Raw genomic sequence first — 15,181 nt, 5'->3', positions numbered from 1 at the left:
GTGTATCCAGAGAAGTTACTGATCACGGATGCTTTTTTGTCTGCATCTGAATGGGATCTCTTCCTTTCCTGAAGTTGATTATGAATCCAAAAAGAAATGAAAAGCTAACATGGTTTGGTTTAATTCACAGCCCTCAGTGTTTTATTGAAGAGTAGCCGTTACATTATTGAAGCGATGAATCAGCATAAATGGGTTTCAATGATTACAGGCTCTATCTGAGTGTCAAACATTAGCATGCATTTATTATTAATAAGCTTTTTGCTTCAATCTTTATTGTCACAGAAAACAGAGCAGAACATCTTGGCTCCTCATCTTCCAGTCACATGTGGAACTCTCTGGTCCCTCAGTGTCTTCAGTCTTTCGACGCTCACTCCCTTGTTTACTTGTCACCAACCTGCCAGTGTGCAGCATTGAACTCATCTTTGATGGTTTGACTTGTGTCAATCACAATCAACAGACATTTAAGCCCCTCCTACTCCTCCTCCTCTTCATCCTCCTCCTCAGCAAAGCTTTCAGGAAATGAAGTTGGACTCCGGGATGATGTTGTCTACTTTGTGATCGGCAGGGTTTGCCGCCGCCTCGTAGTTACAGATCGTTACTTCATGTCTATGAGCCTTGGAAGTGCAAAGAAAAGGACAGGGCGACTTGTGTTACATGCTTTGATGTGATGCTACTGCGTGAATACTCTGACTACGACAGTTTGTTTTACTTCTGTATATGATTTAGTGCTTTAAAGTTATGTCATTTTCAGCAAAGGTTAATCAAGTTAAAATATACTGGATTTATATTGATTTTATAGCTGTAGAATTGTCAAAAAATGAGTGAGTGTTTCCGCCTCTTTTTCCAAGATAACTTTCACTTTCGCGATCTGGCAGTTATTCAACCGTTTAGGAATATGGTCCGTGGAAGTCCTGAGGGCTACCGTAATGACAAGTATATGGGCGCAAAGCTATATTTCTCCGTTTTCTGGTATCCATCCATCCGTCTTCTACCACTTTATCCTCGACATAAACGCGGGGTCACAGATCGCCCAGGCCATAGTTTTTGAATTTTCTAAATCTCACAAACGGTCTATGGATTTATGGTTATGAGAATTACGCATGCCAAAACTTGTCTGCGATGACAGGATGGGGTCAAGGGAAATATAACCTACAAAGATGCGTCTGACACACTTCCCAATGCTGCATATGAACAACAGATGTGACCAATTCTTACAGACTGGTCCTTAAGAGGAGGCTACAATAACATCTACTAAAGACACAGCACAGAAATAAGAAGTGAGGTCTTAGCCAGTGACGTCCTGCTTTGTAGAAGAGCATGACAAATAATCATGACTGAAAGAATAGACACCATGTGGAGCGCTGAATGTCACACTAACCTCCGAGAATTCGCCCCTCAGACCGATGTAGTAGATCTTGGTGCTCTCTGCTCCAAAGTTTTTGGAGACGTGGATGGAGAGATGGTGGACGCTGGTAAAACGAGCAATCCTGGAAAAAGGAGTAAAAAAAACCAAAACAAGATGCTCTTTAATGCAACGTTGAGGACATCTGAGAAAAAGCAAAGAGAGTTCATGGGGAACCAGCCTGGAGCAGTGAAGGGAGTAAGAGGAGGAGGTGGTGAAAGCCTGAGAGGAGGAGGTTGACGTGAAACGATGGTAACATGAGTGAACAGAAAGAACGGAACGGAAAGAGAAACAGGTGATCGGCTTCACTTGTTTTGTCAACGCTTCGCTGAAAATGATGATGAGATGACATTTCATTATCATTAGTCATCATTTAGTGACATTCAAATGAATCACGACTAATACTTTTCATATTACACGTTACAAGTTTATCCTTCCCTTCCTGTAGCTCCACTCCGCCCCAGGGGGTTCTGTCCACTCTCCTATCCGAGCCAGGGCTACCCCTGTCTGGACACAAGTGTCCCTTACACCCCTTAGTCTCCCTGGAGTTCCAGGGCTTAAACCCCTGGCTTATGTAAATAGTTATTAGTGGTTACAGTTAAATAAGAATTAACAAAGCAGAACTGATGATGATTTGGGCAGAAAAAAAATCAACCTGGAGAGACTTTGCTGAAATAAAATACAATTTTAAAAGGATTTGTGTTCAGTGCCTTACTTTGTGGGATACTCCAGCTCAGCAGCGGGGTCTCTGTTGAGTCTGAAGGCTTGTTCAGGTTCTCTGCCGGTGTCATCGAATGACATCTGAGGGATGTTCTTGTACCTACAGTAAAAAAAAAACACACAAACATGTCAAAGTTATTATTATAAATGTACACAATTCATTAAATTTGAAACACCTGAAACTCACAGTCGAATCTCGGCTGGATGAGACTCGTCATCTTCTCCAGAGATTATGATGCCCTTCAGCTTCACGTTGCCTGTGAAACTGAAAGAGACGCAACAATACAGTGAATCCTGAGTAAAACAAAAAGCAAAACAGCATCATGTAAAGAGGAGAAACAACAGTGTGAAAACCAAAAATGAGAATAGTCAGCGTGGCATGAAATTACCAAACATAAAATCTGTTAATCTCAGCGTTATTGGAGCAGAGCTTTATTGCCAGCAGATTAAAAAAATACTTGTCAATGTCGGGAAACCTCCGGTACTTACGGGATGTTGAACAGCAACTCTTCATCTGCATCACTTTCAACATACTAGGAGAGGGAAAAAAATAATGTTTTTCTAAGTAATTATAGAGTGACTATAAAAAGATTAACAGGCACAATAATCCCTAAGACATTATCATACTGGTTTGACTTGTTTATGAGAGAAGCTGCTCCATAGACTGCATCGTCACCAGGGAGGAATCTTCCAACAGGAACCAAATTAAGACTATAATCTGAAAATAAGAAACTGAAATGCTCTGATTATTACCTTAACTTGGACAAACATAGTTTCACAATTCTGATTTTAGTCACTAAAACTATTGACAACTCATGTAAACATGATAAACAACATTTTTTCAGACTCTTGTCTTAACCAGGTTATGTTAAGGTTATTGGGGTCCATGTAGAGTATATTTACATGGACGCTAATCATCCTAAATAAACCTGATTAAGACAATGGTCTGAATTTAAAAAAAAAACCCTGCAATTTTGAGGTAATTCTGGGAATGAACAATAACCTGATGAAGACATTCTTATTTTGAAGCTATAAAAACATCACAATCAGAGATGACATCCTATTGAAGTCTTCATAACAGTGGACATAATGTGGACGGTAAAAATCAGAATATGGCCTAATTATTTACTTTTACTAATTTTGTTGTTCATTTTGTTCCAGGCTGCAACAATTATTGCATTTATCGAATATGAATCTATCACTAAATTAATAGTCAACTATTGATTACAGCTTCTTAAATGTGAATTCTGGTTTTGTTTCTCCAAATAACACATGCATTGTTAAAATATTAGTTTTAGATTGATAACATTTCCAGGTTTTACTTTTTACAGACCAAACAACATTCAATTAATCGAGAAAACAATCGACAGATAAATCGATTATGACAATAATCGTTAGTTGCAAACCTAGTTTTGTTTATTTTACTAAACCAAGCTCTTCACCGGGCTCACATCAGAGCAGCACCCGCGACACTTTCTCCATCCATGTTCGACTCAAGCGGGGACACCTGACCGGGGAGGAGAGGCCCTGAACCGCCGTTACCTTGTCCCGCTGCTTCCGCTGATCCCACGGTTTGAACACCAGCTTCCCGTCTCCGTCCCTGCTCTCGTTCAGACACTGCACCTTCTCCGTGTCGATCCTCCGGTACAGTCCGTACTCCACGCCCCTCTCCGCGGGCTCGTGTGTGCCCTCGCACCCGCAGCTGTGACCGTGGCCGTGGCCGTGACCGTGCCCGGACATCGTGGAGCTGAACAGCGACTGAAAACAACCAAACACGCCACTGCTCCAACAACGTGTTTTTATAGCGTGAAATGAGATCAGCAAGTTTCACTTGGTACAGAAAAGCGAACAGAAGTTACATCATTTTCCGGTTAAGCTTTTCAAAATAAAATACATTCTGTCGAAGAAAAACTAGTCTGAATTTAGTAACACTCGATTATTTATGCTATTTCTATTTACTTGTAATTAATACGCAATACATCTTGCAGATGTTCATGTTTCATGACTTAACTTCGGTGTTTATACATTCAACTGTCGATTGTTCAATCTTACACTACTGAGTTTTATACAATTTTAATAGTTATTCTAAACCTTTATTTAACATTATTTGTTAAAACATCAAAGCACATGCTTGATTTATTAAAAAATACTGAGCGTAAATAAAAATATTTTATTTTGAAAGTAAAGGCAGACTCACTGGAGACTTCCTCTGAGGCCTTGTGGTCGACAGCCACTTCACCTGCTTGATGAGCAAAAACACAAAGCACGTGACGAGCACTCTTGATTGGCTCGAATCTCCTACCACCAAATGTCAAAAGTGTCGCAAATGTTCTGGTTGGTTTAAATCCACTTTTTTGATTCCTTTGTTCAGGTGGTCCAAAAGAAGTAGACAGAGACAGTCCAAGGGCAAAATGTTAATTTTAATAAAAACGACCATAGAACATTTTTTAAAATCTAATAAAATTACAATTTTTAATCTACTTCCTTTCAGTCCCATGGTGTTGCAGGGTGTCAGGTCTCAGTGTTGAAAATAAATACATGTCATAGTCATTGTCGCAGACTGAAGCTGAAGACAGACTGCCCTCTTTCCTTATCGTCTTTTTTTACTTCACTTCAGTCCTCGCTCAAGCAAAATGTGTCACAGTGAAGCAGATACAAAGGGGGACGCACACGTTTAACAACAGGAGAACAGGGTCTGAAGCCACATAGGGTCAAAATAAGTCAACAATGCCTTTGTGTGTGTGGCTCACAGATGATATCATCTTATCCCTATTTAGTTTAAAAATGCACCGAAAACATGTTTAAATAATGCATGTGCTCGTTTAAAAAAGCAGTCTTTCAACAGCCCGTTGATATTTGAGCATGGAGCTAACGTTGACGTGCGCAATTCATGCAATTTAAGAGAAAACAAGATCGTGTACAGCGTTGACATTTTCCTATCGTAGTGTTTCATTTGGTCATAGAGAAGAACAGAAAAAAATATCTCTCATCTATAAACTCAAATATTATTCTCCACCCCCTCTCCTGCGAAGGTAAACCTTTCATCATTCATTCATTCTTTCTGTACATTGCTTGTTTCTATATGGATTCCAGTGGAACTGGGGCCAAACCCAGCTGAAATTGATGCAAGGCAAGATATGTCCAGGAGAGGTCGACAGTCCATCACATGGTTTCAATATTAGGGGACAACCATTCACGCTCACATTCACACCTACAGTCAATTTAGAGTCTCCAATTAACCCCCAGATGCCGATCTGTACGAGGACAGAATGGCCCCAGAAAGTTTAAAACCCAGAGACTTTCTCAGACATTGAATGTTTGACTCTGCTTTTTCAACGCCTTGTCGAGATTTAAACGAGAAGGACCACACCATTTTGTCTGTGCGAGAAACATGGAGCCATGTGCAGCATCGACTGAGCTTAATTTAGCACGCAGATTGAAAATATGGAGCAACAAACAGCACTGACTTAGCTTAGCTTAGTACAATGATTGGAAACATGGGGCAATGAGCAGCACTGACTTAGCTTAGCATAGCACGCTGACTGGAAATGTGAAGCAACAAGCAGCAACAATTTAACCTAGCTTAGCTCGTTGATTGGAAAAATAAAGCCACAAGCAGTATCGAGTTAGCTAAGGAAAGCACACATATAAGAAATGGATATAGCGCTGGCACCAATTCGCGCCTGAACACAATTAGCCTTCTTTCCCAAAGGAACCATTTTGGAGAAAAGTGGAAAAGATCAGGTGAAATTAAAAAAACGGACAGTGGCTGAGTTCCATTTAGCTTCACCGGGTTTATGCTGACTCACTGTCCTGACTACATGAAGTGAACAGAACCATTATTGTTAATGTCAGTAAAACCCGGGCAATTCTTCCAGTGTCACATCAAAATGGCCACTGAGAAAAAAAAGGCTAACATTTGATTGAAGAGTTGTGAGTTAATCCTGGTAATATGAATCACCAACTAATGCGGTGTAGCACATCTTTACCGGGAAGAGCTAGGCTAGTTGTTTGCCCCCAATTTTCAGTCCTTATGCTAAGATAAGCTAACTAGAAGCTGATAGTAGCTTAATTTCCAAAGCACAGACAAGAGACTGGTATAAATTCTTTCATCTAAATCTAGGCGAGAAAGTCAAGTGTAATTGCCAGAAATGTCCAACTGCTCTTTTAAAAACAAAACAAACAAAAAAAAGCAACAAACTTTTGTCTTAATGTCCTTTTGCATCCTGTAAAAAAAAGTTAATAATTTCCTTTGCAGACGTCAAAGCTTGAACATCATTCATAATTTAAATACTTATTCAAAGAGCCCCCTCAACAGACGCCAAATGCTTCAAATAATAATAAAAAAAAATAATAATAATTTTCCACCAATACTGTAAAGTTCCTGTGTGTTGTTTGGTGGGAGCAAGTGTGTGTGTGTGTGTGTGTGTGTGTGTGTGTGTGTGTGTGTGTGTGTGTGTGTGTGTGTGTGTGTGTGTGTGTGTAGGGATGAAGGAGTCTCCAGTTAAATGTTTCTAAACTTAAATTAAAAACAGATGGAATTCATAAAATACATTCAGTCTCTGTCTCACTATCGGCGGGAGAATCTGTTCTTGAATGCTTTGATAGTTTTGGCCATCATGGGGGCGATTCCTGAGGGAGGAGACAACAATATTAAATCAATCATTTGTTAGATATTCGTATTAGTAGCTCATGTCCATTAATGACACATTGCTTTCCTTACTTTTGACCTGTGGCTTTTCTCGAGTGACGTGTCCTCCTCCTCCTCCTCCTCCTCCTCCTGGTGCCGAGGAGCGGGACGAGCTGGGAGAAGGCTGATGTTGGGACAAAGACGAGTGACTGGACTCGCCAGAAAAGTCTGTAGTAACTGGTCTTATTCTGAAAGACACAAAGAAGGATACGTGTGGTGAACTTTTACATCCTGAACTAAATCAAGAACAACAGAAGAAATCTGAAGGACTTATATAAAGACCTATATGTCACCTTTACTTCATCTATGGCCATGTATCTTTTGTATATTAAAATTTGTTCTAATTCACGAGTCATTTTTTGAAGTCAAACCAGACCAACATGGTGAGATTGTACAGATTATACTGACTTGATGGGAGCTGCAGCTGCAGTGGAGGCGGCTGTGGACAAACCACTGGAAGTACCAAACTTCTCCTGTCGGCGCCGAACGTCACGAGGCGGCTTAGCATCGGAATTTACATATGCCAGCTTTACCTGCCGCCCTGCCAGAAGAAAGACATGAAACCCACACTAAAACATGGATATACAGAGACTTTAATAAAACATTTAAAAGAAAAAAAAAACACCATCCCATACACAGGTGTGAACCTAAAATGTCAGCGAATATGAGTGAAAACGTCTCCCACCTTTGGGTTTGTTAGCGTGTGCCGAGGAGATGTTCTGCGTCAGCATCTTCAGTCGCTCCTCGCGCTCGTCGTGCAGCCTCAGATACATTTCCCTCCACGACTCAAACTCCTGAGGTGACTCGCGCTTGAAGTCTCGCTGACAGTGACGCATCCAAAGCTCGTCAGAGTCTTCTGTGAAACACTGAATGAGGGGACGGCGGAGACATTTTAAAAAAAGTCAGTAATGGAAATAAAAAAAAGTGATCAACTCAAAGATGAAAAGTCATGGAAACTTGCTTTCTGCAGTCTCACCATTTTATCCATTTTTGTTTCACCTGTGTGTGTGCATGTGTGTGCGTTACCTGGTTGCTCAGCTCGATGCGGTACAGCTGCTCTGGCGTGCATCGCTCCAGAACCGGTTCCAGGATGTCAAACGGTACGCCTCCCACCTCAGCGATGGCTGCGAGAGCACAGAGACACGAAACCCGTCAGTCACCGTCTCTTATGCAGCTTTGCTGGGTGTTAATTTGAGGCTTAACTCACAGTCAATGTTGTTCTGCAGCACGCGGATGCACTGCTCGTACAGAGTCATCATCTTGGGCAGGTAGGCAGTCTTCGACCCGGAGTAGACAACCATTTTGGAGTTGAACCGTTTCCCCGTGAACCCGGCGTCCTCCTCGTCGTTGTGGACAGGAACTGAAGGTAAACGAGGTAGATTATTAATCGGCCTGACATTTGCCCATTTTTTATAATCAACATTGGCCAATTATTACAGATTGTGCATTTGTGTTGTCAGAAATGTGCATTATGTCACTAAAACATTTCAAACATTGCACTCTGTATCAAAACCCTTTAAAAAACACTATCTTGCGGGCGTTACCTTTACGTCTCTGCGGTGACAGCGGTGTGACGTCGATGGAGGGCAGCGGCCTGTAATTGGGTTGAATTGCTGGCAGAGGAATTTCAGGCAGAGAGGGAACAACTTCCACCACCTGCACCGAAACAAAAACACAAACATCAACTAAAAAGGTAACTGCTTTACCAATTAACTCTGACAAGAATAGCAGGCAAACTACATGGTGAGTTCAGCATTCAAGGAACAAACTTCAGTGGAATTATTTTCTTTAAGGAGAGTGAAAACAAATTAGTGTGAAGCAGAATACAAGGTTACTACATGACAGTGAACTACCTTGACTGCAGCATTTCAGCGACAGTTGCTAGGAAACATGATTGTACAAAATAACCAGGGATGAACAGAGCTGAAGGAGAAATGAACAGATTCTAACTTTCCAAAAAGAAACGGACTAATCTTAACTTTCGAGCTGCAATAATTCCCGAGGATGGGAACAAATACAAAATGAACTTTGCACGATCGCTGTTCTCACCCTCTTTCGTTTTTCCGGTGTCGTTGCAGCAGCCGATGAACCAGAGCTTGAATGTTTCCTCTTGTTGCTCTGAGCGCCGTTCGCTTTGCTCGCTTTAGAGGAGGAGGTGGAAGAGGAGGAGGAGGATGGGATCACAGAGGGTGGAGGGCTGCGTGAGTGATGGGAAGACACCGTGGAGGACGACGAGTGAGGCGGCCGACTGTGCGACGACGATGACGACGAAGAAGGCGGCGGTGGCTTCTTCTTCTTCTTCTTGGCAGATACCGGGGCGACGTATGTGAGGAAGGACTCGAAGGACATGGTTGGAGTCTCAAAGTACTCTTCATTCGGCGGAGAGTCCTTTGGTGCTCGTGAACGCACTGGGAAAACAGAGGTAAGAAGGTCAGGATCCTAGTTTGGGTCATCTCATACGTGTGCTCTCTACACTCAAGGCTCACTTTATTAGGTCGTTGCTGCATTCAAGTATGTAGACATGATTAGAACGACCAGCTGAAGTTCAAACTGAGCAACACCATGAGGAAGAAGGGTGATTTAAGCCACTTTGAACTTGATCACATATGACCAACACGGAAACTCAAGGAAAAACTCTGGAACATCCAGACAAGGCTGGGTCGACACCCACTCGCTGTTTATTAAACAAAGCTTTTTTTGCTGTGTTTTGAGATGGACAGATGTAGGAGTAGTGCACGAGTAGGAGAAGTAACAGGAAAATGTCCAAAGCGCCCTCTTGTGGACATTTGCATTCTCACATTTAGCCCCTTTGGACAACTTCAGGGACACATCTGCACATCAGTGCTCGTCTACACCAGTAATGGCAAAAACATTTAGGATGATGTTGAACCAAAATGAAAAACATGACAGCACATAAACACTCACCCTCATCTCCTCCTCTCTTCTTCTCTTCCCTCTTGCTCTCATGTGTGCTGGACTTCTTGCTGTGTTTCCCAGGCTTCTGTACCGGACTCTGCTGTCTCTCTCTCTCTGTACCACGTTTCTTCCCTTCACCACCACCTCCTCCTCCTCCTCGATCACTGCTTGTCTGAGCGTGACGTTGCTGTCGTTCCTCGTCTCTGTCTCTGTTCCGGTCACCATGGTGGTGGTTCTTGCTGGGTTCTCTGTGAGGTTTGGCTTGGCGGATTTCTTTGCGAGGAGGAGGAGGAGGACTCGGTTCAGGCTCAGGCTCAGGCTCAGGCTCAGGTTCAGGTTCAGGTTCAGGTTCAGGTTCAGGCTCAAGCTCAGGCTCAGGCTCAGGCTCAGGTTCAGGGCTCTCATACTCATCTGACACGTAGCCTCCTCGTATTGGAGGACTGTATTGCTCGTGTTGAGGAGGTGAGGGTGAGTAGTTGGTGTGGTAGCCCCTCTCTTCTTCCTCCTCTTCCATGTAGGAGGGCTCATCCTCCGGTGAGGGATCCCGGGTGCGCCTGTGGCCTTCTCCACTGCCCGCTACTGGACCTCGAGGGTGTGAGTGTGACCGAGACGTCTCTTTGTCGTGGCTGTTGGGTCTGAGGGAGAAAATGAGAAAATGCTTCAGTAAAATTATGCTCTTGACAAACTTCTCTCAATCAATACACATTAAAATACAGAGGACGATCTCTTTGGAACATCTAAGTCTGAGGACGTCTCTGATCAACAAAGGCTTTTGAGACGGATTGTTCTATTGTGGTCGTCTTTGTGCCTGTTTTTTCGTACCTGTCTGCAGCCTGGGGGACCAGTTTCTTCCATTTGGCTACAAGGTTTTTTGCCACCTCTCCAGCAACGTCATGTTTCCTGAAAGAGTTCACCGTCTTGCCCACACCCGTTTGCTGCAAGACAGAAAAAAGGTAAGCGACATTGACAGTAGAATCCAGGTGGACGGGTTGATATCACTGGTTGAGCAATATATGTTTTTATATTGGTCCATCTCTTGCATTTCTTATCCAAACAACTTCAAAGTCTGAAGCCTGTCACATGACTGTTGGACAGATATGTGATTAACAGGTGGACAGACAGACGATAAATAGTGTGACGTCATCATCTGTGATGTCACATTGTACATCAAATGATTTAGAACTATAGTTTGATCACACATCAAAGGCAACAGCATCGTCGTATTATCTTTTCAATTTCTCACATCTTGCTTGCTCTTCTATGGGGTTTATGCTGCGTTCCATTTTCCAAAGTCATCTTCAGGAATGCTCCCTGACCTTGGATTTTAAACTAGGAGCAACCTTACTTACTCCAAGTGCAGGATAACAATTTCCAGCCATAGACATGATACTACACGGTTTTGTGCGAACATTACTGCCGCCCTATTCTTTTTATTCAGCAGCCACTTCTCCTATGTTCATTTTGCTAGCCGAGTGTCAAGAGAAACCCTGAATAAAGGGATACTCATTTTCCATGGTTGGTACACAAACGTTCATCCCCAACGCCTTGAAGCACTCACGGAAACATGATTCATCACTCTAATGGATTGGTTTTGTTTGAATATGAACTGTTTGAAGGGCTTTCCATCTTTCCAGTGTATTTTGGCAGGGGGCATATTATACTCTATTGTCGCTTTTTTTTAAGCAACTTTTCTGGACAGATCAAAAGCAAGTGTGTAGAGCACGCGCAGATAAAAGCCAACCGCATGAGTACTCATTAAAGTAATGAGTACACAGACAAACACATGGCAAGATTTTTAGAAACGTTCACAACTGCATTTTCTATGTAAATGCACACAACTCTTATCGTTTCTCTGGCAGCTTCAGGCGAGTAATGTGATTATTAAAACATTTCTGTTCCTCCGTGATCATTTTAAGTCCTAGGAGTTTGCGTTGAATACAGAAAAGCTGTGAATTAAATGCCTTAATCGAGAGCAGCAGGAGCTAGCCCCTTCCTGTTCCTATACAACAAATATATATACAGTATGTACAAATATTTACCACGAGTATATCCACAGTCATGGGAAGCTCCCCAAGTCTTTTGAGCGTCTTGAGTAGCTGCAGGGGAAGACAAAACAAAAACATGTATAAGACTGGCATTAAGACTTTAAAAAAAACATGTAAATAACAATAATGCATAATAATGTTTATCATTAATTCTACTGCATATTTTACATATTTACATGTACAAACGTGATTAAATGAAGGATGAGTCTGGGCGTCTGCAATTAATGATTATTTTCATATGTCCACCAATCAACATTATTTAATTGAGATGATTTCTTTGTTATATGAAGCAAAAAAGAAATGAAAAAATTTGAAATATTCACATTTAAAAAGCTAACAAATGAATAGTTTGTTATAATCATTGAAAAACACAAACCGATTTATCTATTGTCAAAATAGTTGAAGATAAACCGATTAATCGTTGCAAGCCGAGCAAGTGTTAAGCGTTATTATTATTTTTATTGGTGTTAATAATGGTGGCTATAAGAGCAGAGCTGCTTTGTTTTTAAAGGAGCTCGCTGTTGAGGAAGTAAACAAAGGAAAAGATCGGACATCTTTCAAGGCTCTTATTAAAATCGTACTCGCAATTCCTCAACATTTTAACACATCGAGTCACAGTGTTATGGTCAAACCAACGGCTGTGACGCGTCAGTAAACATAAATCAATGTAGCGTTGGCGGCTGACTGTCTCTGGAAGTGCCACTACTTTCCGCACTGTTAGCTAAACGGCTAAAGGGCTACACCGAGCGCCGAGTTCCGCTATAAAATGAATGACGTTGTGTTTATAATGTTGTGATTTCCGGTATTTGCTATATATATATTATTGTTCGGTGTTGTTAATGCTTGACATGTGTTTGTGTTCGCCCACAGTCGGCAGCGTCTTAACAAACGCGTTATAACAAGTTAAAACCCCTTAACGATCATGACGTGCACACATGACGCATTCATGGCCCTCGGAAATGTCAAAAGACCCAAGTCATTCAAACTTATCTGTAAGATTAGCTGTACTTTTTTGTTTGTTTACTTATCATTCAGAGGAGAAAGTCACACATCAGCACAACAGAAACACAACGTACTGTAATATAATATAACATAAACAGTAAGAAACACTATTATCAAGATTGAGAGAGTATGCTTTAAAACTGTGATTGATTTATCAAAATATAGATAAAAAGGAATGGCTAGTTTACCTGCTCAAAACAATAAATGGCAGATAAAATAGTCAATTAATTATATTTTGCTCTTGTCACTATTTATATCGTGAACTAGGTCAGGTTAGTTTGCAGTCTTGAAATACTGGGTCCCCATGTAAAACAGGTTTGGGAAGCACTGATTTAATAATAGTGGTCAACAGATTTATTTTATGCGTGAAGCGGATGTTTAGACATCAATGCCATCGTGTTCTTTTCCCCACCATTTGATAACATATTACAGTTTAATAACAAATTATACACATACAACTATATTGACTTATATATTGACTTGAACACCACTTACAAGTCTGTCTCTCCATTTTGTGCCATACATTTGAGATAAAATAATATAAACACCTAATATTAAAGACCTGAAAAGTCAAGTGGAAAAAACTTTTCAAGTGCAGTAGCATTTACTAATATGAAAAGGCCCACCTCTCTCTACATCTTACAATAACAGTACACAATGTACAGTATAAACAAACCACAATGACAGTGTGTACATTTTCTACTGCAATATTAACCCAAACATAATGTGCTGTGTTACGGGTGAAAACTATATTTTGTGCATTTGCAAACAGCTTTGACACTATATTGAATAGTATTCGGCTGTTTATTTGTTATACGTGGTAGTGTGCTAAAGTAAAATATAACAAAAAAAAATTCTAACACACCAGTTGCAGCCACATTTACTATTTCACAATAAGACGGGGTGTTTTAGCTGTTTTCAGACGTTTTGTTGAGTATAAATTCATTCAATTGTTCTATATAATACTATCACCGTTACTTTATTGTTTAAAACTCCACTTCCGAAATCACGACCACAACATAGGTGAGTGATGCAAGGTGTGTCCGGGGGCAAAAAATAGCAGTTTTAAGTCAAAGATTGTGATAAGTCGGAGAGCAGCTGCAGGCCCGTAAACGCAACATTTAAAAACCGTTTAGACTTCGGGGGAACTGTCGCGGTCGCGGCTTGCCTTCGGCCTCCGCACACCGACTGCCGCGCTGGGAGAGACGGTCAGTGCTAAACACCGAAGCCGCCCGTTTCCACCTGTTCGGCCGTTACCTTCCGAGGCTCCGGGTTCTCGTGGAGCCGAGACTGAAGTCTGTCCACTGTTTCCAGCAGCTCCTCCGCCATGTTTACTGCTGGCACCCTGACGCCCGGAAACTACTTCATCCTGACTGGAACACAGGCAGAGAAGAGGAGGTTCCGCTCACGGACTATCCGGTGGGACACGTATGTTTTACCGCCGCTTAAAAATAAAAATTACACCTGGGGAAAAATTGAACTGATTTTCTCGTCCTCAAAAGGATCACGCGGGGTTGAATTTATAAACATTTAAACAGGATTTAGTTTTTCTCAAAGAGCCTGCTGCGAAAGACGGACGTGGACCTACGTCAGCTGATGACGCACACACGAACACCTGTTCGTCAGGACTGAAAGTGCTGATCCAACTGAAATTGGGCCCTTACGTTACGGTGAAAGTCTGGTGTAATGTAGTTCTATGTTTAGATACAGTTGTGTGTGTTTTAATAACTTTTATTATGATTTTCCCACAAGAACAACAAATTACAATCAAATCAAATCAAAATTGACAATCAAGTGGAAATCGTTTCTTTAAAAAAAATAATAATAAAATAAATTAAATTGTAAATTGAATATCTGTTGGTCAGACAAAAATTATTATGTGAATTATATTTTTATGTGTAATTATAAATAAATGATGTTTAAAACAAAAAAAAACATTTGGGCCATCACTGAAAACGTATGTCAACGGAATTGCAAATAACAAACAAACAAATTGCCCAAAATCGAGTGGAAAAAGCTTTCTTCTTTTAAAAATATAGTATATATGTTTTAATACTTTAACTGTTTGAATAATAATAAAAAAGTTGGCAACCATCCAGGTTGCAGGTGAGAGTTTCCCCTGAGTGAAAATGGGATTTAATGAGATTAACGTTCAAACAAAGAAAGAGCAACACTAGAACCTGAAACCTCAAGGCCCATAAAGACAGGGCGAGGTGGGCCTGGAGGCAGATGGAGCCGACCTCTTTGGGGATATTTTTGGAGGGGAGGGCAACGAGGGGGGTGACTGTATTTGGAAATGGAGGAGGATGCTGGAGGTGGGAAATGAGGACGGGGGAGTGTGACGTGAGTTCAGGGAGGCAGTGTTGGAGGTTTGGTGGGGGAGATACGTCACAGGTTTGGTTGGGA

General features: G+C 41.4%; 2 protein-coding genes across 2 annotated transcripts; both read right to left on the bottom strand.

Moving 5' to 3' along the window:
- Positions 1 to 144: 144 nt before the first annotated feature.
- On the bottom strand, positions 145 to 3,929 carry pithd1 (PITH (C-terminal proteasome-interacting domain of thioredoxin-like) domain containing 1). The gene is made up of 6 exons (XM_083899877.1): positions 3,665 to 3,929; positions 2,612 to 2,655; positions 2,310 to 2,387; positions 2,118 to 2,222; positions 1,379 to 1,487; positions 145 to 614 (listed from the first exon to the last, which is right to left on the bottom strand). The coding sequence occupies exons 1-6, from the start codon at positions 3,860 to 3,862 to the stop codon at positions 513 to 515; spliced, it is 636 nt and encodes a 211-aa protein (XP_083756003.1). The 5' UTR covers positions 3,863 to 3,929; the 3' UTR covers positions 145 to 512.
- Positions 3,930 to 4,561: 632 nt separating this feature from the next.
- On the bottom strand, positions 4,562 to 14,132 carry eloa (elongin A). The gene is made up of 12 exons (XM_083900119.1): positions 14,033 to 14,132; positions 11,768 to 11,824; positions 10,551 to 10,663; positions 9,738 to 10,363; positions 8,862 to 9,220; positions 8,357 to 8,468; positions 8,020 to 8,172; positions 7,839 to 7,936; positions 7,498 to 7,678; positions 7,221 to 7,353; positions 6,846 to 7,000; positions 4,562 to 6,754 (listed from the first exon to the last, which is right to left on the bottom strand). The coding sequence occupies exons 1-12, from the start codon at positions 14,102 to 14,104 to the stop codon at positions 6,693 to 6,695; spliced, it is 2,121 nt and encodes a 706-aa protein (XP_083756245.1). The 5' UTR covers positions 14,105 to 14,132; the 3' UTR covers positions 4,562 to 6,692.
- Between the last annotated feature and the right edge of the window lie 1,049 nt (positions 14,133 to 15,181).

Source organism: Microchirus variegatus (assembly GCF_963457635.1).
Source record: "Microchirus variegatus genome assembly, chromosome: 13".
In the NCBI taxonomy this organism is placed as follows: Eukaryota; Metazoa; Chordata; class Actinopteri; order Pleuronectiformes; family Soleidae; genus Microchirus; species Microchirus variegatus.
This window is presented reverse-complemented; position numbering and strand designations above follow the sequence as displayed.